Raw genomic sequence first — 23,826 nt, forward strand, 5'->3', positions numbered from 1 at the left:
TCTAATCATTTGGCTTGGCCTAAACGGAGCATCAGCAGTTGCTGTCTGGCTAAGGTTCTAGCTGTGTTGCTTCATCAGGGAAGATAAGTCAGGAAACAGCTTGCCTAGAGGCTGGAATCTCCATCACTGTCTAACCTGCTCCTATGTCTTGCCAAGCATCTGGCAGGAATGAGTTAGGGAACCTTACAACTGCACGAGGCAGGGTGGCAGACTTAAACACCCTGAGGTATCTCCTAGTCCTGCCTACGATAGCTTGCTGTCTAAATCAAATTGTTCTGGGACCACACATCAGAAACGCGTTGATAGGGCTCTACCATGCAGCTAATGACAAGACTGCCTGTACCTCTTGAATCTTTCTACATGACCTCATGTCTACAGGATTTGTGTTTTTCATAATCATTCATACATTTTACCGCCATTAGAGAATCCCCAGCTTATGCACAGGAAATGTAAATCTTTTTAATGTCCTCCTCCCCAGGTGAGAAGGATGTGCCAAAACCAAAAGTAGGTCTCAAGTCACAGGTTTAGCCTCCCTTCTTGCTTCGGACTGAAGTGCAGTGCCCTGCTCCACGTTACCGTCAAGGCCAGTTATTGCATAGGCAATAATCCCATCACACTGGGCGACAGCAGCCCAGGTAAGCTACCCTCAGCCCACTGCCACTGTGTCCTACGGCTCTGCCATCAACACCGGGATGCCTCACCAAATGCAAGGCTTTTGTTCTCATCTTTAGCACCCTCACGGCTTCGCATCCCACAGACGCCTCATTTTTCATGTTCACAACGAGGTGCAGAAGAGTTACACTCAGGACTGTCAGGTTCCTGCACAGCTCCCTGTCTTGAGACCAGAGCAGTCTCAAAGCCAACACCTGCTCCTACGAGAAATCCAAATGACTGGCAGCACCACAGCTGCAGGAACACCACATTTGTTTAACTTGACTTCAAGTAAGGGCATCAGTCTAGCCTGCTGCCTTCACATAACCGTACATCACTGATTTCTGTGCACATCCATGGAAACAGAATATACAGAAGAGCTACTTCTATAAGACTTTTATTAGAAATACAGTCCACAAAGTGGATCCCCCATAACCAGACAGCGTTACAGTGTTTGGGCTTCCCCCTTCACTACGAGAAAGGGCAGCTCAGGACTGCAAAGCCATTTAATTTAGCAGCAGAGAGCCTTTCATGAGTGTGAGCATACTCCCTAACGCCAAGAGGCCTGATGCCTGCTCAGGGCAGCCATAACTCTGTTTGCATCACAGGAAGCATCTTTCAAAAGGACAATTTACTGGAAAACTAAGTGATCTTCACAGAAATGCGTTACAGAGGCAGGAGAAAGCAGAATGGGCAATTTCCTGCTTCCTCTCATTTGAAGGAACACAGAAGTTTTTCTTCCAGGGCCATATATATATATATATATATTCTGCAAAACTCCATTAGCCAAATAAAAACAGTGATAGGTCATTTAGCTTATGTATATGAAAAGAAAAAAAAAATCTATCATGAAGTACTGTATTCTAGTTAGAAACCATACCTACAGGATTTACTAGAAGCAGCAACTCAGACCTCTTCCTTAGATTACAGGCACCACAGAACAAGGTCAGCATAAGATACTTGAAATCAGAGATTTTACTACACAAACACACTTTTCTCCCATTTAAAAAAATAGATTAGAGGAAGATATAAACATCTTATTTATTAAATCAAATAGAAATGCAAAATATATTTCACATGCCTTACATGGAAAAGAGATGAACTTCCAAGACTTTAAAGCAAGATTGTGTCAGTCGCCACGCAGGAAATAGGAACATTATAAACAGTCACAAAGAGGAGGAAGGACTGGGGGGAGGCGACATGGGGATGATGGGCAGCTCCTCCCCACTCTGAGAAAGCTCTTCTAAAAACAAGGATGGAGTTTATGCTGAGCAAGCATCACAAGCCTGAAATTAACTTTAACATATACTTATTTTGGAGGAAGTTGTCTAAAGAAGTACAATTGGCTAATAACTAGTCAAAACAGTGGTCTAAATTATGTATACCATACTCATATGAAACGGACACGGGTTTATTTTTTTGAACATCAGTAGGGAGAGTAGGAGAATCGGAAACACCAAAAAAGCTTTTAAAAAGCTGGATCGATCCATGGCCGCATTCTGTGCGATTCCACTATTAAAATAAGAAAAAAAAAGATGAAAAATAGAACTATTTTTCTAAATATTTAATTACTTTGTCATCCTCCAACTCTTCCTCCCTCCTACACACAATTTCTTGGAAGCTGAAATGACACTCAACAGCAAATACACAGCATACACCAATAGTATATTCCACAGTTTTTCTAGAGAGTCAATAGTCCAGCAATTTTAAAGTGATCTATGTGCAAAAAATTAACACATGAAAGAGTTTCTTAGAAAAAAAAATCCACTGCAGCCTTAACTTCTGCTTAAAAAAAAAAAATTCTGAGGATTAGCACTAAATTTCCCAGTGGAGGACAGATCAGTAGCTGCAAGTATTCTGCCAAACCTGTGACTTAGTGTTGAAGAACCGTCAACATCCCAAGTTTACTACCTGCTGGCAAGTGGAAAACAGACTGTATCCCCAAAAGAAGTGGGAAAACCACTATTCATAAACTGGTCTTCTGATATACATAGACATACAGTGCAGGTATGTATTCAGAGACTGCTACCTACAGCTGAGAACAGTCCTCCCAGCAGGACTAACAGTAAATGATTAACAATAAAATGTGCAAGTTTTGTAAGAGCAGTATTTGAAATGTTCCCGACTGCTCAATGCCCCTAGGCCTAAACTATCCCCTCGTTAATAGTGGTGTGAGTCAGGGCAGCTCTGGTGAAGTTACAGTAGAAATCACTGTGCACGAGGATTTCTGTGTGAGAAGAACAGTCCCTTGAACTACAGACTAGTTCAGTCCTGACTGCACTACAATAGGGAATTGTGTTTAAACCATGAGTAATCATGTAATCATCTCCCAGCATAGTACTTCTTTTCTGCACACATAGAATGTAAATGGCCAAGATTTACAACTGATGATTTTGCAGATTTAATGGATTATATTTCTTTAATGGTTCTGGCAATGCAAACTCAGTTAAGAAAAAAACAACACCAAAAAACAACAAAAAAAATCCCATGCTCACTGCTGTCTGCTTTTTCCTTTATTTGATGACTTATCTGGCACACAGTTAGGGTTTTCTAACAGTGCGTAAATTTTCAAAAACATCAGATTACTTAGGCCGGAGAGAACGGTGGTTCTACGGTTAAAGTCCAGGTGTGGAAGACACACCACAACAGGTGATAAAGCTAAATCACATTTCGTCTAGAAAATGGAGCAGAAACCCCAGTTCCTAAGCAAGGGCCATGAAACAAACAAATCACCAACTCATAAAATGCCTTGAGTTTCCCAGGTGAAAACCCAGAAGAGGAGCAAAACATGAGCAGTAAAGTCACTTGGTGTTTAATGGCTTTCAAAGACACCTTGCAAAACAGTTCAAATATCAAAACTATCCCCAATTTGAAAGCCAAGTGGCAGTATCCTCCCTTTTTACCACCCACTGCTGCGTGAGACAGAGGAGCATTATGGAAGCTGGGGGGAGACCAGCTGCAGGAATGTGACCAGTCCTTGCCGGTGTGAAGGAGCAGCACACTGGACCACAGAAGAAATCTCACCCAAAAACATGAAGCCTTGAGGATGAAGAATGAAGGTGAACAGACTTGGCCTGATGCAAACCACATACCTTAATGCATGAAAATGGCGGCTCTGGTGCAGTTCAAAGCACAGCCAAACTGGTTTCGTTTGCTGAGGATGGCTAAGCACTAATACCACACATCAACGTGTGTTTCAAGTGCTGTTAGAACCATACCATATACAACATTTATCCTTGTTTTTCCCCCCATAATGCACTAAAGTAAATCCAGACCTTAAAGAATAACTTGCATAGTAAGAAAAGGTCATCAATTTAATCATTTACTTTAAGCAGGCAAGCAAATTTGTAAACATTCAAAAGCGGCAGCATCCAAGTTACAAACAATTTAAGGAAAAATGAATTGAGATTATTAAGGTTCTTTATCCTCTCAAAAATTTTGGAAATAATCTTTTAAAACACTGCAAACATTGAACACTCAGTTACACCTCTAATCCTGCTAGTAGTCCTGCCTTCCAAGGAATTCTGCTTCCTAAAACGCATGGTCTCACAATTGCCACACTTTTTAGCATTTGCCGTTCGGAAGTCAGCTACCTCAGCCTAAATCCCGTTAGCAAAAGGAATGCTTGTGTCTTGATTCAACACCTCTTTAACTTCCGAGGGCAAAGCATCAAAGAGGTGATCTTCTACCACGAGCCCGCTTTTCCTGAGAAGCTGACACTGCCCCAGCGTGGCTGGCAGACGGTCCAAGCAGTTTCCCTTCAGTTCCAGATGAGTCAGCTGCAACAGTTGACTAACTTTATCTGGGATTGAGGTAATACAGTTTTGTCCCAGACTCAAAGTCCTCAATTTAACGCATTTAAACAACTGTTTTGGCAAAACGTCGACTTTGTTTCCTGTGATGTGAAAATGCTGCAGATTTTGAAGCAAACCTATTTCCACTGGAATCGACACGATTGAGTTGTAGCTTACATCTAAACACCTAAGTTTCTGTAAACTGAACACTGCGGCTGGTAAGGATTCGAGTTTGTTATTGGAGAGATAAAGAGACTCCAAATTTTTTATGTGGGTAATGGAGGAAGGAATGCTGACTATTTTATTGTGCCACAGCTTTAAACAAGTCAATCTCTTTAAGTGCTGGAAACTGATGATTTCTTCAATTGTGCGTATGCTATTTGACTTTAAATCCAGTTCCTGTAAGTTAGAGAGGCTGAAGATGGCATGGGGAATTCTCTCCAGTTCACAGTTCTGCAGTTCCAACTCCGCAACATTAGTCATTTTCTTAAGGCTATTGAGTACCACAAGCTTAGTGCCGTCATTATGAATGACTAGTTTTGTCAGATGTGGTGCCACATCTGTGATATTGGGGGGAATTTTGGTCAAATTGCTCTTTACGTGGAGAATTTTAAGGTGTCTCAACTCTCTGAGAGATTCGAGCCCTATCATTTTATTGTTTTCAGAGTTCAAATTGCCTATCAAGTACAATTCACGGAGGTTTTTGAGCAAATACACCCACGCAGGAATTTCTGCAACATCTGTGAATTTCACATGAAGGCATCTCAAGTGGTCCCGGAGAAAGCTGAAGGCAGTCTGCTCAACCTTTGCAGGGCAGTGGCACAAGTGAAGCTCCTGAAGATTCGTCATCTGGGAAATTTTTGCTGGGATTTTTGCTTCTGGAATCAGCTCCAGTTTCAACACATCCAGATCCGTCAGATCAAACACTGCGTCGGGGACCCCCGACAGCATGAAGAGATGCAACTCTTGTTTGTCCTGCGCATTGCGGGAAACGTGTTGCCGCAGCTTTTCAAAGGTCCATTCATGGTTTAAACTAATTTCCCGTAGTTTGTTCTCACTTACCTCTGACAAAAAGACACCAAATCGCTTAGAATACAGCTGGTCGTACTGATCTACCATATGCAAGAGAAATGCAAAATCATTTTTGACATCAGGGATATCGCTAAAGCTACTCTCTTCTCTGACCTTTTCAAAGGAATATTCTTTTAAAGGTATTCGGAACAGCCAGAAAAGCGTGTAGAGACAGATAAAACCATAGACACAAATGAGGGAGATATAGCTGATAAGCAGCTTCTTCAACATGTAAGCCATGTTGTGTGTACATTCAAACTGTGTGTAGCCAATCAGGTGTTCCACTTTCGGGTTGCAGATGTGCTCAAAACTAATGGTGTTGACAAAGTTTGCAGTATAGCAGAGAATAAATATGAACTTGACAGTCTTGATGACAGTCTGGCCAACGTAGAGTTTGTAAATCAGGTCACTGTCCTCCACGTGAGCCCTGAACTTGCGGACTTTCTCAAAGAGCGCTTTGGCTTGTTCGCCATCTTTCTTATCTAAAATAGTGACGCTGGGAACCTCGATCATCGGCTTGTCAGCTGAAAATTTGAAGCCAGACTTTGTTATCATGGGAGTGCTGGCACTTGGGCTTCCTTCATCACTACTAGTGGAAACATACTTGGGCAGGGACTGGGCACCAGTTAGCCTCTGTTTGTTCTCCTCGGAGTCTTCACATGCCGTTTCAGACAATGCTTTTGTAGTCCAAGGGGACTCAAAGCACTTCCCTAAGATAGACACAAAATGCTCAATTTTTGAGCAAGTCTTGGGATATTTGAACCAAAAATTGCTACTGACTATTAAAATGATAGTATGGATGAGAACAAGATAGGGAAAATACTTTGAATACCAAGGAAGAGCCAAATGATAGCACATCTGGTTAATAAACACATATTGCTGAAAATCCAAATTTGTTTTACGGCCTGAAGAATCTTTCTGCTCCTTCTTCAGCTCCTGGCCTGATTCAGTGGGTTGATACTGAGGAGAGGTAGCTCTGCTCAGAGGTACATCAGGTGTTACAGTAGGGGCACTTCCGAAGGAAACCGTTCTCATTGATGCTTCTTCTCCTTGACCAGTGGTTGTTTCCACAGTGGTAAAGTCAGCCTTCCCTGACATGCCGGGTTGTGCTTTTGAATTTACAGTAGACTGCAAAACTGGCAAGCAGACCACCTGGTCTTTGGTCAGCTGCATGGTTCCAGCAAAAATGGCAACCATTAACATAACAACAGCTAGATAATCCATAAATACATCCCACCATGGTTTCAAGATACGGTAAGTTGGCTGGATGTCATTGAGCGATGCAACTTCTGCAAGGGTAAACATTCCTACAAGAGAACAAAGACAAAATCAGTATTGTTGACCGGTAAAGCAGGTTATTTTACCATTTAATAACAATCACACCAGACATACAGATCCTCAGGTTTTGTTGCCTGTCACACATTGTCCATCATTCCACTCAACACATTTTTCTCAAAGGATATGCACTGAAATGATGCATTACTTTAGCATCAGCAGAAGTCTTCTCACTTCAGGCCAGCTGGTATTTACGTATCTTTGTCACTTCACAGTACAAGCACCAAGGCCTGCTCTGTGCAACTGAAATATCTGAAAGGTAAAGTGCTGTATCTGATACATATTAATGACGTGAATAGCAACAATTGATTACACTGCCCAAAATCTGATTCTGTAAAAGCGACTGCTTGAATCTGAACACATGAAATCCAGCACTAACATTTTGTAGTGCCGTACATTTAAATAAAGTAGCATTTGTTAAATGTTTTGCACCTTGCTCATGACTCACACAGCACCTTTGAGCAAGGTCTCTTATTTCTTTTCATCTAACGCATAACAGTCAGTGTGTCCCAGTCCTTGCTATTAAGAATCCACCAGATTGATCGGCTCCTTTCCCTTAAGTACCACCGCACAAGTGAAAGTCTTGCAGTTTTTACGTGAATATTTAGCACAATTCTTTTAACATGTTTGGGTGTTTTACAGTGAGAAACAGTTATCACCTATTTATTGGACTAAACAGTACTGTGTAATTTTTTTCCCAAAATAAATGAAGAAATAGGCCTTCCTCAGAAAAATCCAACCCAGCTACCCCCCCCCCCCCAATTCTTTCTTAACATGATGGGAAAAATATTGTTTCAGATTATCATCACAGCCTGGTGATTATAGGAAGCTGGTTAGTCCAGGTAGCACAGGAGCAGGCTGCAAGGCTTTCACTGTAATTTAAACATATGCACTGTGAGACAAAGTGGCAAACTGATTGTGTGAGAATCCAAACCTCTCTGCAGCTTTAAGTAGCTTGCTTTGCTTTTTATTTTGACGCAACCTAGAGGACTCAACTTATCAGCTTTTTAAAAAATAAGTTTCCTGTGCAAGCAGGATGTGGTAAAATCATCATTTTAACTGCTGAACTTGTGACCCAAATTTGCCATTTCTAAAGTCAAATACACAGCTTGTGTGCACACATGGAGTGGGGAAGGAGACGGGATGTACATTAGCACAGTCTGGCTCCCTTTGGCTGGGAAAAGAACAGCTTAGCAGAGCACAAGGAGATCAAAGCAGGCGGTATAAAGATGCATCAGATTCGTTATTTTTAACTTGCAGCATACCAATTAGTACAGACCTGAACCTTACAAACCCTAAAGGACAATGTCACAGGCAATGAATATACAACATGATCGTTTGATTATTTCTAGCCCACATTTCTCTGAAGAAGATAACAGATATTTCTATATGCAGAACTCAAATATCAGCTACTGCCTATACGGTCAAAGGCACGCATTAGCCCCTCTCCTTCCCTGCACCAGCGCAAGCAGCCCCCATGACCTCGGTCTGCGGTAAAGGCCAGCGGCCGCCGTTACAGAGCCCAGCATGGAGCTCAGGATGAAAGCAGCTCTGCCACCACAGGGAGGTATCAGTCCCTGGCCTCCCACACTCTCCTCCCAGGAGATTTTACCAGCTTCGCATACTTAGCCTGCAACTTGGTGGAAAGGGACCTACCTCACTGCAGTACTCATCTCACTGTTGCCAAAATGTAAAAGTTAAGGCTCAGTTCCTCAGGAAATGGGCAGAAGGAACTTTCAGCGCGCTCCTTCTCTATTTTCCCGTGGGCAAAGGAATGTCAAATACTCCTCCCTCATCAGTAAGGCAAGTTGTCAGGGTCTTACAGTTATCCCAGCTCCATGAGAGCCTCCTCCACGCAGGAAGGTTCCTGAGCCCTTCCCCACGCACCTCCCCAGGGCTGTAGTTGCTATGGGAAGGGCTGAAGGACACGGACCAGTAACGTACCAGTAACGTACCCCACCGCTGTCAAAGCCTCACAGTGCTTCACTTGAAGTTAGCTACAAACTCCCCTTTTCTTTAATGTCTCCTGGTGCTTACCTAGACTGAGTCACAGCATGACTGCTTGCCCTAGAATTGCTGCCTTTGACATTTAAATAACAACCGCGTGCAAAAGAAAAGCATTAGTCATTTGTACTAATGTGAACAGATAGATATAAAAGGGCCCTCCTTACTCCTAAGGCACAACTGCCACCTGCCCAGGACAGGAAAACCACAAAACAGCAGCAGATGTTTGGGTTTTTACCCCTGAATTTTTTTTTTTTTTTCCTTTCTTGGAAGCTGTTTGGAAGGGATGCTCTCACGGATCTCCAGGCTGTTCTCACTGTGAGACACCCACCTGGGAAGCCACAAGAACTTCTCCTCCACTGGGTTACCAGTGCAATAGGTCAACAGGAGAGCAGAGGGCCAAATGGTTAGCACGGACAAGTCACACATGCTTTTACAGCCGAGGCTCTGCACATACAGCCATGCGATGCGCAGGAAGGAGACAAGCAGGATGGGAAGGAGGAATGAGATGACTGCTGTAGCAAACATGGGTAGCTGCTACCGCTCGTGCCTCTGGGGCTAGCTTTTACCTCAACTTTGCACTAGCTAATTACGTGGGAAGTTACTTCATTGCGGTTTGGGGCACAAGCTGCAGAATTCCTTTCACAGAACAAAGGTGATTTTTTTGCTTCTACCATGAGAACGTGGATAAAGCACCGAAAACGAAGCGTTGCAGACCTGGCTGCTCTAAGCAACTGAAATAATGGAAAAGAAATAAGAGAGCACAAAGTGGTTCCAGCCAGACTCAGAAAGAACAATAAAAAAAAGCTAAAGCTAAAAATCACCTCTTTCAGACCTCTAACACACACACAAAACAATCTCAAAAAAGGTTAGGAAACACAACAGAGCCTGTGTAATCCTTTGTGAGGCTGTAGGCAGCGTGGTGTAACAGGAGCATTACACTGAGAAGTACCACATTCAATGCTCTGAACATGTCTTTTCTTTCAAGTTACTGATACTCACAGAAGAGCTGGTGTTTTGGCAGAGATTAGCAGTTATAAAACACAAAAACACCCCTCTGTGGCGTTAATGTCTAACACTGTATCTCATAAAAGAGAGGCAGACCTTTTTCTAGCTAGCAAAAATCATTTCCAGGAGCTGAAAACAGGTTTCTGTCCTCAAATGTCTGAAATATTTATATACTCTGAGTCTTAAAAAAAAAACTAAAAAAATCCCAACAAACAAACAAAACCCAACTATAAATGTACACACAGTGTAAGACACATTCAGACTGACAAGTAGTAAATAAATTTTGTATTTCTCCCTTAAATCTATTATTACATGTATTGGTGTTTGATTTACTAAACTAATAACCACAGAAGTTAATTTTTATTTTATTTTTGCAGATGCTTATAAGTCAAACTATTAAGAGGTACTCAGAACAACAGGTCCACTACCGTGTTGTAATGTTTTGGGCTTTTCTTTATTCCAACATTCAATTTAAACTATTTAAAGCTTTTAAAACCTGCTTTTAAAGCTTACTCTCCAGAATATTCCTTGGAGCAGACAGATAGTATTTTCATTGCTAATTTTCACCTCCTTTTAAGAGTGCCAGATTGGGGTTGGGCTGTCACGATAAACTGCAGTGATGACACGGCAGTAAAAAAACCCCAAACAAACCAACAACAAAAAGAAGATGTAGATGCCGGTCTGTGCCTGGCAAGCAGCACCTGCAGCTCCCTGCCATTAGTGGTCTCCCCTCAAGGCCAGTGCATGCTCTATTCACAACCCCGATGCCAAAAGTCTGTAAGCAGGTAGCTCAAACTAACGAACAAAGTACTATGCAGCTGAAAAGTCAGAATGTCTGATTTCTCATGGTGAAAACATGCATTTCTTTCAGCCCTTTTCAGGGCTCGCAAGGTACCAAATGGACTTTGAGGCTCAGCAGAACATGGGGTTTTGACACGCCAAGATCTAGACCCAAACTGGAAAACTGTGGTTCTTGAAAAGAAGCAATTAATTTCCAGTGTGGAATTGCAGGACACAGTCTCTTTTTTTTTTTTAAAATAGTATACTTTAGTTCAGTTTTAATAAGCCCAGATTTTAATTCAAGCCTCTTTCAGTATGATATTAGGGCTGCACAGCTACACAAAATAAGGAAGACCTTTAATTTTCACAAATAGTCCTTTTTCCTCCCAAACCCTTTGTCTCCAGTTCTGTAAATTGGATGACTCTCTAGGATAACATTAACCTCTCCCAGCTCCATCCATTACCTCCAGCTATCTACTGGGCGCATTCTTTCCTGGAAAAAAAAATAAAATTCTTTAACCTAAACATATTAAATTGTTCTAAGCACAACTGTTTATTGCTACCTCCAGAGATTTTAGGTGAGAGTTCTGAAAGCAGCGTAGTACTACCTCCCTTCTCATTGCAAATGTGATATGGAGCTCTAGAACCACTCTGGTTATTTTGCAGTTATATAAGTTACAGTGAATAAAACCAGAATATAAACAGAACAGAATACAAAGAGAAAAAAAAATTATAATGATAATACAATTGTTCTAAGTTACAGGCCCACATTAAATCAGCAAAGGTAACAAACTAACTGGGTAAGTAGTATGATTTATGAAATTATAATCCTTTCATTAGTCTTAAAGAAAAGCTATAATAGAAAGAGCTCAGAATGTGATTAACCTAGTGATTTTTTCTGACATATTTCAGACTACAAATGCTGAAATACTAAGTGGACATATTGGGGTTATTTCCTAAGAAACTGTTCTAGCTTAAATACAGAAGTTAGAGGAAAAGGAAGCAGCAGATTGGTATGTCACTAATGTTTATTTACATCCTACTTCTTCCTGTACTTACTGATAAATACTTCATCTGTCTGCCCCTGTAATTCACTGGCCCTCCTGTTTTAAAACATATTTAAAGTTAAAGCAAATTCAAAGTTAGAACAAACAAATAAAAACAGAATTGTAGCACGTGAATCTCTCATTTTACTTCCAGGTTCCCAAGGCTCTGAACAAGCCCACTTTGTTTCAGGGAACAAAACGATTCTTGAATTAGCCTTGTAACTGCAACTGGTCAAGAATTTCCTAAAAACACCCCACATTTCTAGTTGAAAAGAAAAAGTGCTGCCATGAACAAAATTGTTTTCTCCCTTCCCACAGGAACTTAAGGAGAAGAAAAGTTTTCCCATAACTAAAATGCTTTGCTAGCTTGCTTTTGATCAAGTGACCATAGGTTCAAATTTATTTCCACTGTATATTTTACTCTCTCTTTCCACCAATCATTTCTACTTCCTTTGTTTTTCTACTTCTGCAATATCCTATTAAGACAGGCAATTAGACCTTAATGGGATAAGAATGGATGATGAGATTGCTCTTAGCCTGGACGCTGTGAATATCAATTGTTCCACAGACAATCTGCAAAGATCAAAAAGATGGCATCTTTTTTTTTTTCCTCCTTTTTCTTCCCCACACAACCCAGCGTAAGGAGCCCCAGAGCCCTTGTAAAATAGTGCATGAAGACATTCAGAAAAGAGCCCATGAATGAATTTATGCATTCTGAGCATAAAGACACATTCATCACCTGCACTGGTTATTCAGTTCCTGAGATTAAGAGATTAAAACAAACTGAAGCAGGTTTAACCAAAACACCAGTAGGCTTTGGGATCTAGTAATAGAGGTAAATTGTCCCTGCTACTGTAGCTAGGAATATTACAACTACTCCTAGCCTGGTTTGCAGCCCCATGTATGCTGGCTGAGGCACTGCCTCTGGGCAGCTGTAGAGAAGCAGCAGCCGATTTGAAAGAGAGAGTTAACTCTCTGCTGCTTTATTCCACAGGGAATTATTGCGCTTTGCTCCACCTGACCCCACTCAGGTTACAAAACCAGTTTTAGATATAACTGTGACTATAGTTTCTCTTCTCAAGCATCCTGCAAATCAAACCCCCAAATTCAGCTAAACACGGATTTGCCTGTTGAGTGTCCCTATTGCCTGAAAAGCCCAGGAAACATTCCACGATAAAATACAACCTAGGTATTTTTAAATAGGTATTTTTATAGTGTTTCTCTACTATATGAAATGTTTTGCTACTTCTGCAGCGACAGAAGGTATTGCAGAACATTAACACCAGAACGCAAGGAGTACAGCGCGGCTAATGGTATCAGGTACTTCCTGATTACAGCTTTTGTCTCAGGAAGATCAGAAACAGATTTAACGTATGAACCTGCATGGAAAGAGATTTCTGTTATTTTTTTCCACCAAATTAGAATTACAAGAATTCCCACTCACTATTTCTTCTTTAAACATCTGACAGCGATCAAATCTACCAGTTTTGGATCAATCTGCAAGATCTGGGTTGGTTTAGTTTTGTTTGGCTACCCCTTGACTCAGCAAATTGTTACTGGTTTGGACTATCTGATATTCCAGGCCAAGCAAATTTCTATGGGATGGGATATTTATCTGTACGATTTGACTTTCTTAAAATGAACTGCATGTCACCCTGAACGTAGTATTTTAGAGATGGTGTATCACAAGATGCTCTGTAGGCGTAATGGATGATAACTGAATACGGAGAAAGCAACGAACACAAAGCTGAACGGAGATTTCCTATAGAGAAAAACATTCCAACTGAGGAACGAGAGTTCCACAATAGCTTTTAATTATAACTATATCTCATTATATAAATATATATGGAAAAATATGATGCTGTAATTTCATAACATACATACATGATTAAGGAGGATTAATTAGCACCACTCATACACTCATTATTTGAGAAACAAAACAACAACAAAAACACCCCCAAACAAACAACCCCCCCGCAACTAACCCATCTCCCCCACTCCCCTATCCCACTGCCCAAATTGCACAACTATAATTTTGGACTTTCCCTTAAAGGGAATACATAATCTCTGATAGAGACTGTAAAATTCCCCAACTAAGGAATCATCATCTTTATGAACAACATTAACCTGACCGACAGCAATTCAGTAAACAAAAAATTATCAAAATCTAATTTCTCTCAGACTGCAAACAGAAATATTAGGCTTCAGTAAGTTGGAGACAAAAATAAGATTCTTGCTTTATATAATCAATATCAAATTAGTACCCATTTACAAAAATTAAATCTATAAAAATTTTTTCTTTTTTTAAATCTTCAAAAATTCTGCCCTTCAAAGCTGAGCTTTTTCAGGTTGTATAACACTCTAACCTACTTTTGGATCCTGCTACTTAAGTGTTTACACTGAATCTTCCTTGTTTACCAGTTCTTTGAAGGTCTAGTGCTATACACCACTCCTACACAGATGGTTTTGTAATCAATGTGATATTTAAAAAGCAGTATTAGCAGCCATAATTTCCCTAACAATAAACTCTCGAATCGTACCTCATTCTTGCCTTGTAGGTCTGCTTAATGACGACTTTCAAAACAGGAGCCCAATGTATTTCTGACTAGCTCCCCAAAGCACCCAAAGAATATTAGCACGATTAAGTCCGCATTCGTCGCATGCAAGTTCTGCACCTGCAGAACACAGAGAATGAACAACGTCCACTTTGCCTACTGCTGTACTCCCAGGCCATGCTCTTATGAGAGGGATGCTTTGACCAAAAGTACAAGCTTCAGGTTTTGTTCACATTTATCCCCAGGCTTCAGGGTGCAGTGCAGGCCCTCAGTATCTTTCAGATTATGACTTGTCAGTTTTTCACCTTGAAAAAGCTCTGAGAGACACTAAACTGAATGTTCAGCAACACCAGGCTCACACAGATTAGTAGCATCAGTAACCATAAAGGGTGTGCAAAAAGGGATGGGAGAAGGAAACAGGAGTGGAGAGCGGTCTTTGAGCGTCCCCCTGCACGGGTCTCTGTAGCTGGTAAAGAACTCAGTATTGTAACTATATGCGCTACAGTTCAAGTCAGTTAGCCACATGTGATTGTACTGTTATGAAACAAACCATCTAGCAAGGCAACATGCAAGAAACCAAGAGATGACTAATAAGGCTAGACCCCAGCAGGGCTAAATACTGAGCATATGCTTTTCATATCTGTAAGTAACAGTCTGTGAATGCACAGGCATTTGACAGGCAGTTTCTCTTGGGAAGAACACCAATCTTGCAAAGCACAACTGCCTGGACAGAAATCTTACAGCAGAGTAACAAGGACCTGGCAGATGAAGGCAAAGAACATGCCTTGGTGTACCCCAGCACGTGCACTCCAAACCTTATGTTGCTGTTACAACCACTGTTATTTACGTAATACCAGTTCACCCTCCTTTCATCCGAGGCAGCACATAACCAGTCATCGAAGTAGCGATGCTGAGGCTGAGTGGTCAGATCTCCAACAGCATTTTCTGTTTTACCTAGCCAGACTAGAGCAAAAGACAGTGAGCGGACACTTTGTATCTCGTTGCACAGAATTCCTAAAACATACCCAAACTGGTAATCCTGAAAAGACAGCCTAACTTGTGCATGCAAGACCCCCAGTTTAAGCACTTTTACTCAAGTACAGACACAACTGGAAGTTACTGCAGTTAATTCAACCTGTGCTGACATGGACATAACAATTAAAAGTTATACCATCCAATAAACTCTAACAGCTGCTCGCACTCAAGTGTTGAACATTTAATCCCTTTGCCATTCAAAATCTGCCATTTCCCTATCTTTTAGGCAGTGATGTTTCTGCAGAGTTTTCACAACCACTATCAGAAGTACAGGAACACACAGTAAACATCTGGCACTTCTACTGACCAGAGCACTTGGGAATTTATCAAGATTCAAAAGCAAGCTGAACGAAAATAAAAGCACATCTGGTAACTCTAGTCCCTAGAGCCTGCTTTTTGTCACAAAAAAAAAAAAAAGGCAGCCCAGCAATACAATTTTTAAACAAGTAATTGAAATGATTGGAAGAGAAAAAGGGAAAAAATAAGTATATTTCCTTTTTAATTTAGAAATCTGAAAAACAGAACAGTTAAATATGGTTTAGACCCTGATATGTTATTTAAATTTGCTTTTACATAAATAAGTCCACATGGCTACAAAGTCTGTTATATGAAATAGCTTGATCTCAAGTAGAGATGGCACTCAGCAACTCATGCAATTCCTCTGAAAAATACTCCTTTCTGATCCACAGCCACACACGCTGCCAGTCTGTCTCATCTTGTTCTGGCTTCACCTAGAACTGGGGCAACTTCAAAAGCGGTAAGAAATTGAACTTGGCAGGGAGCTGCTAGTTTGGTGATTTTAAGCCGCAGAATGTAAAGATACAAATCTTGTTACAGGATATATTAGTACCTTTAACTACACACCCTAAACATACCTAAAGAATAGGAAGGAGTGCCTACCAAAGAGAGAGAAATGTGTCGCTGAAGTTCACGTTGCTATCGGTTTTAATAGCCCCTCTTAAGGGCAAAATGACCTCTCCACCCTAACTCATGGTACCGAAGTCTAGGTTTACTTAATTTCTAAACTGTATTCCCATCAGTACGGAAGCAGGTTTACTGAGTAACTAAAGTTATTTCCAATGAATACTTTCCTTTTTATTTTTAATGAACATGCCAGCGACCTTGCACTGGAACATTTACTGCATCCTCATGGACATCTAGAGCCAAGAGCAGACAAAAAGTTCCTTTAACTAAAGAACAGGCTCCATTGTTCCCTACCTGAGCTGGTTCATCTCTTCAGACAGAACAAACACACAGTGACTCTCACTGGGTTACATATTAAACAGAAGTTTCATATGTAAGATTCGCACACATATGAGCATTGTATTTTCAACTACCTGCTGGGACACTTCCGTTCCATCCATTAGCTAAAAGCGATCTAGGAAAGGCCACACTTAAATTAAAAAAAAAACAACAAAAACAAATTAAACACAGAAAAAACCACACCAAAAAGCACCCAGCAACACAAGAAGGTACACGTAAACATCAGCCTCCCTACTTGCACATCAGAGTTCCTCTATTTCTGCCAAGATTTTTTCCATGGCAAGAGCATGAAGTGCAGCTGAGAATCAGAATACGAAAAAGCACACTTTAATTCCACCTTTCCTTTTACCCACTATGCCAACATAGAGCTGGCTTGATTTAAAAAAAAAAAAAAAAAAAGGCGCAAGTTTACAGCTCAATAATGAGGGTGCAGCCTCAGTTTTCAGATATACAGTCTCTCCAACCCTTTGTGGGACAACAGTCAAACTATGTTCCTACTTAAATGTCACACAGCTTATTTTCTCCCCAGGGAGAAGGGGAGACTTCCTCACTCAAGCTGAGGAGTAGCTGTAAAGCCATGACACAGAAACAACTCGAGATAACTGCTGAGCAGCCACCGACACCCCCCCGCCATCCTGTCTCCCCCCACTCTAGGGAGACACTGCACAACAGCCAGCCTGCTCCCAACCCTACCTGCTCCTTATCAGCAAGGAGATCTCCTATGCTTCAGACATCCTGCCAGATGGGTAACAACGACGACTTCTCGCATAAAACTCTGATCAACAGATGAAGGATGACTTATTAATGTTACTGCATTCCTGCCAAGCTTCCAATAGCTGAATCTCCAGTGGTTTCTCGCCAGGAAAAATGCCTGCAGCTGAAGCATTTATACTCAAAGGGATTTATTTAAGTTTACTATATTTCTTTTTCCTCTTCTAAACTTAAGCTGCTTTCTGTAAAAGGTAAGCCATTTACTTAGTCCACCTAGTCCCATTAATTGTTTGGTTCAGGGTGTGTACTTCAATCTCAGTACTTAAGCATAAAAAGGAATTACGCTACAACACATATTTTGGAGGCTGCTGTTTTGAAGTTTTGCTGATGAGTTCAGATCACCTCCTTCCTTTTTATGTTTTATTTTCTCAAAACCCATTCACAACGTTGCCTTAAGAATAGAATGTTCCAAAAGACTTGCTGTCTTCCCTAAGACTGCAGCATTCCTGCTCTAACAAGCAAGCTTCCAGCTCTGCAAAAAGGTTTACTAAGGCTCAAGTATCACTTGGTGCCATTGACCAGCACCAACAGACCCATACAGCCTCCAATTTAAATATTTACTATTGCTAAATTTATATTATGATTTGATCCAAATACTGCAGCTGGAATTGTAACCTCTGCACTGAGGGCTCTCCAGCAGGGAGCAGGCAGGCAACCCTTGCCCCTGAAGGCTTACAATCTAAGTGATTATTTGTTAGGCAATGACAAGCATGTTTGTGGCCGTAAAATTCAAAGCAAGGAAACAAAAACCATCGGGCTTTCAGAAAATGATAGAAAAAGTAGGATAGCTGTGTGATTAAAAGTATAATCAAACTTAACATTTTAATGTACTGCTATCTTTGAAAAAGCTTAACATTATGTCCAGATAAATCTGTTTACAGTTACAGCATTCCTATATCCTTAGCCATACTCCTTCCCACTGGTTTGAGGATGATGCTATCTCAAAAATAAGGCACCAAACGTAACAGCTCTTGAAACCTACCTTTCCGGTAAAATAGACAATGAAGCTTTCCAAGTATGTACTTCACTTCAACTCAAAGAAAATAAAAACATAGAAAGGAGACATTTTATTCAATCTCATCTATGGACAGATGTCACTCCTGCTCCAGCACTTATCACCTTGCCATAATTACTACAACCTTCCCCAAGCACTTGCAATAACATTTTTGGCAGCCACCTTCACAGACATGCAGTCATGTACCATGTCACTGACTTTTACAGCCAACACGCTATCTGCTTGGGCGGCCAAATGGGGAAGTCAAAGAGGCAGCTTTACTACTTCAGCAGGCAACACTTCCCCTTACTGCAGGTGCTCACCATTTGAACTTGCTTTGGCAAGCTGCTCATCACTTAGAGCAGCACAACAGCCGCTCCCCAGCTGCTGTAGAAATAAAAAGAGAGTTTCCCTCTAACTGGAGGAAAACGTACCAGTCAAGCTTTGGTGCTGCCCTTGTTTCAATACACAGCCAAACCAGGTGATTTTCACATTCTCCAGCAGGCCCCAGTCAGGTCCCCAGGAGGGTCTGGGCAAGTGCGGGTAAACAGCAAGGCAAGTTCAGGATGCAGCACTAGCATCATCCTGACCTGGGAGAAGAAGGGTCCTTTCCTTCTAAATCATCTTCTAGCCCTTCCACCAGCATGCCAAGACTTCAAAAAACAGTGGAAACAAAGTCTGAGCTTGTGCAAGTACATCGCCACAGAGTTCAGAGTCATGGCTCTCATTGTGCCTTCCATGGAGCCTAATGCAAGGCTTTCAGAAAGAGATGCAATCCAGCCTTCCGTGATGCTCTGCTGTCCTGGGCAGAGCAAGGTGGGGACTCGGGACTTGTACTAAGGCAAATTGTTCTTCAACATAATTTCCAGCAGTATTTCCTATAAGCATGTGTGATGGACAGGCCATCACCCACTCGCATACATTAAGCAGGAACAATGGTGCAAGTATTTCTTTTATTTTGTAACAGAGTCAGAAAACACCAGTTCCAGTGTAGTGGTGGTGGTGGGAGACAGGACAACCACGGAGCTCCTCTCCCACAGGCATGCAGAGACCTCCTCATGCTCCCGAGTGGCATGGCCCCATGGGCCTGCAAACACCCCTCTCTTGGAACAGGGTAGCCTGGAGGCACCTGCAACTATCTGCGGACAGTGGGGATTACTCCAGCTCTCAGTTTGCATTTCAAATTGTTGACTCAATGCAAAACAATCACAAAATGGCCACAAATTGCCCACACAGTGACCTATATCCCCGTCATAGCTGAATGCGAGTAATCTTTGGTACACCAGATCTATTCATAAATTTGACTGGCACTATTTTAACAAGGATCTAGTCAAGAACATTAGGACAACTAGCCAACCACTTTATTTATATGTTCCTGTTATCTCATCTGCACACTTGGATGACTGCCTGTGCATGTGGGTGTACAGCAATAATATACATATGACTACATTCCCATAAACCATCAGTGAAGAGTTTAGGATTTGTCATGGCCAGACCAAAACATGAACGAAACCATCCATTTCATTTATAATAATGCTTTGTAACAGCCTGTCTTTGAGCAGGAATTTTGCATGCCAAATTATGCCTCAAGAAATTTTTTTTAAAATAAGAAAAATGTTATCAAGGCCCAGAACTCTATGATAGTTTTTGTTCCCTTTTAGGCTAAACAACAATTCTAATCTCCATTTCCAGTTCCTCAAAGACTAACAATAAAACCCTCTTTCTCTTAGATATAAAACCACCAAGCGACTTTGGATTAACAAAACTTAATTAAATTATTCCTTTAAGCCTTCACTGGTTTCAGTTACCCAAGAAGAACCTTGCTTTAGGAAGTCGAATGAAGGACCATTCTCCACATCCATCACAAAGCCTGGGACATACACATTCAGCACCAATTGACCTTGCAGGACGGACCTGAAATAGTGACTTGAAGAAGGCAGGTGATGTGCTACTGCTGTAAGTTCTGGCACATGGACACGGCCCTGGATCACAATGCCTTTCAAAGTTGGATCCTTGCTCACCACAAGTAAGCAGGCATGATAAGGCTGGTATTTTGGGTTGGAAGCTGAGAAAGGGAAGGGCCAGAACAGCAGCAGACAGACTTTGTTCTTCAGGCTTGATGGAAAGTTGTCCCAAAATGTGGCTAATGGCTTATTGTGCTGCTTGCTCTGTTACAAGTGGCAGAGCGACTGTTAGGTTAAAATATTCTTTATATGACAGACCATTACGGCAATCCTGCTCCTGACTCATTAGGGGTGTCTCCTCTCTGTCTCATCATGCCATGCATCGGATGCCACTACCTTTCACAATACTTGCATTGTGTGCTCTATGCTCCTTGTGTAGTGCTCAGCTCCTGGGTCTTGGTCAGAGTTCTTTTGTATTCAAACAAAAAAAAAAAAAAATCTGATTTTTGGACAAAGAGTTAGACTCTGCTAGCACTTGATATTTATATTGCATAAAAGGTTCAATTTCCTACTCTGTATCAAAGCCTTACTGCATTATGCCTTGTGTAATCCTGTCTCAAAAAGATTACAGCCCAAAAATTCAGTTGAATTGCATCAGATTTCACACTGTACAACATGACAGGGTTTTGAGGAAGGCAAAGTTTCGAGCCTGACCAGTTATGAAAGGAAGAACCTTAAAGTCTATGCCGTGGGCTAGAAACAGGAATAAATCTTCTTTTATCTTCTACACTAGCAACATTTTGACCACAGAAAAAGTCTCAAAGTAAAGACGTCCTAAAAAAGTCTGCAAGTATTAGCAGTGTGTTAGAATTATTCCTTAATATGTGACTATTCTGAAAAGTGATTTAACAAAGAAATCATTGAAGGATATAAATTAGCAGGAAATTTTGCTATTTCCATGTGGGTGTACAATTCACAAACAAAACTATTTCTCTGCAGTTATTGGAACTCTTCCTCAGGGAGTGTAGCTGAGGTTTCCACATACAGTTACTCTCAGGATAACGCTTCTTAGTGCACTCTGCACAGACTTACTTGCTGAAGCTGACCGTCTTCACTGATGCTTGCTTTGTCAAGTTAAGAGAAACGAGTTGTAATAAAGCTTTCCTTCCACCCGAAAGGGAGAAGATACAACTGGCTGTATATGTACAAGAAACAAACAAAATGAGTAATCATGAATTGGCTTTCAAACAAAAACAAAACCCCCATAAAAAATTAAAACACTCATGGCGGTAAAGGCCAACAGGCTTAGACTACAAGATCTCAAGTTATATAAATAGGAGCAATAATGCTATTGTGAGTCATTTATTAGGGAATCTTTACTGCCTTCAGTTAAAAAAAAAATTGTATGACGATGGCACGCTTGAAATTATCCAGTTATATAAAATGATTTCTTGCTTCTGTTTGTGAATAGCTCCAATTTGAACAAAGATCTGAAAAAAGATCCTTCTACCCCCTCACTGTAACACAGACTCAAAATTTTATTAGCTATGAACAAAAGCATAAGCAGATTAACGTGAAATAGACAAACTTCCCAGGTTAGGCTTGCATTTAATCTTTTTAATTAGGAGCTCTGCACCTCTATAGTCCAAGGCAAAGGTCAGCAAGCAACAATCAACCAGGTTATGTCACCACAGCCAGATACTACAGTCTTCTCCAGACCTCCTCCGAGACAGCTGTCACTCTCAAAGCCACCACAGACCACAGGTCTGATCCTCCAACTCCTGGACAAGGTCTCCCTGCCAACTGTAACACCATCTCACCAACCACCACAGGACAGACTATTTCTTCTTAGTAATTTAAGTCACTGAAAACCCACAGGACAAGATTATAAATTACCACAACCGTGCCAAAACCCAATACGGCCAAAACACAGCAGCAAAGTGCAGTTATTTCTCTGTAGATGAAAGCCAAGGAATTTCTAGTGTTTTCTTTCCTTTAATGCACAAAACCAAAATGCCAGTGGCATGGTCCTTGGTAGAAGCCCAAAGACCACTTAAAAGTCTCCATTTTCAAGATGTCTTAGACTACATAACTTATTTGATTACTTTGCCCCCCCCCCCCCCGAACAAAGTACAAAAGCAGCTTCAGTTTCCTCTATGATCCCCTTTGACTCTTCAAACTCCTGTGGACAGACAAGAACACCAAGAGCTATGAATACAGCTTGTCTTTGGCATTAACTGAACATCTTTAATATATGATTTATAATTACATTAAAAAATGAACACACACACACAAGTGTGTCTTACGGATCAAGCCATCTTTCCACAGTTAGCAAATGATGCAATTTATTCAGTCATCACAGTCCAGATCAGACCAGTGACACTGTAAGACATCACGCAAGCAATACAATAGCATGTACTAAAGAACTACTGAAAACTCATTTAACAAATAAAATCCATCTCATTAAAAAATCCCACGGGAGTCTTTTGCTGCAATATATCATCTGTGTTTCAGACTCAACATTCCAAAATATTTAGCTTTTTCTACAACAAAGAATTTAACTTGTGTTGGAATGACTGCATGCAGGGAAAACATCAACTGTGCTTCTTGATGCAGCTCTTAAGAGCTAATTCATAGCATCTATGACTTTAACACTGTATTTTCCTCTATTCAAAGGTCCAGTATCCATACGTGATGCTTTGCCAGATTAGTGCTATATTAAGCTAGACAGGCAGCCCAGGGAGGTAGGACTGAGCTGTTACTTTTATCCTTGCACAGAGCTTCAAAGGAAGTCTACTCACTGGTCCCATCTTTGGGCCACAAATGGCATGACTATATAATAACCATTCCCACCTACAAAGACAGAGATGCTAAAATGCTTGATCTTTTGCATTTGCTCAAGTTTTAAAACTTTTAGTGCGCTACCATTATTCTGATGTTCTTGTTTTAAGACTTCCCTCCCTCTCTTTGCAATTCTGCAGGTTCCTTTCCATCAAGACTCTTGGACAGTGCAAAGACATGGGTCACAAGACACATCCAGGAGCTGACTGGCTTTCTTTGAGCATGTATACATATGTTTCTGTGTGGACGCAAACAGTGACAAACACAGAAGAGAACTCTCTGCTCTTGAAGTGACATCTCAGGAGCATACTGAGGTAGACGATGCCAACACGACTTAGCAGCTACTCCCAATGCTTGGAGACCATGAAAGGGAAGCAGCAGTGAAACAACCCTCACAGTCACTATGCCTGTACTTACACCTCCCTGTCAACAATTTCTGTCCATTAGTATTGACCAGATGCAATTGCCATACACAAAGTTGTGGGTGTGCCTGTGTTCACCTGCATGTAACCTTGGGAGGGAAAAAAAAAGCGGGGGGGGAAATTAATGAAATTTGAAAGATTTGTAACTCCAATTTAAGAACAGAGAGAAGCCTTCTCCAGAACAAGTGTCAGGAGCTAGTTAATAAAGGAAATTGGAGACTTTTCCTTGACAGATAACACAGCTTGCCCTTCTTCCTTCCACATCTTAAATCTCCTTGCTGCATTCCATTCCTCTCTCCACTTCTGAAGACATCAATCCTCAAACACAAACTGTGTGTTTTCTCTGCAGATC

The 23,826-nt window shown here is 41.1% G+C and overlaps 1 protein-coding gene across 7 annotated transcripts in view; it reads right to left on the reverse strand.

The window, feature by feature from the left end:
- Positions 1–1,672: 1,672 nt before the first annotated feature.
- LRRC8D (leucine rich repeat containing 8 VRAC subunit D) overlaps positions 1,673–23,826 on the reverse strand; it is a 54,100-nt gene continuing 31,946 nt past the window's right edge. For 6 of the 7 annotated variants that reach the window (XM_054833686.1, XM_054833680.1, XM_054833683.1 and 3 more), the window contains one exon: positions 1,673–6,823. In XM_054833686.1, coding sequence (XP_054689661.1) covers positions 4,251–6,821 — 2,571 coding nt within the window. In that variant the 5' untranslated portion in view covers positions 6,822–6,823 and the 3' untranslated portion in view covers positions 1,673–4,250. Of the gene's footprint in view, positions 6,824–17,235; positions 17,317–23,826 lie in introns of those variants that run through there. The other variant, XM_054833685.1, reaches the window with a different exon arrangement.

This window comes from Grus americana, chromosome 8 (genome assembly GCF_028858705.1).
Source record: "Grus americana isolate bGruAme1 chromosome 8, bGruAme1.mat, whole genome shotgun sequence".
Taxonomy (NCBI): domain Eukaryota; kingdom Metazoa; phylum Chordata; class Aves; order Gruiformes; family Gruidae; genus Grus; species Grus americana.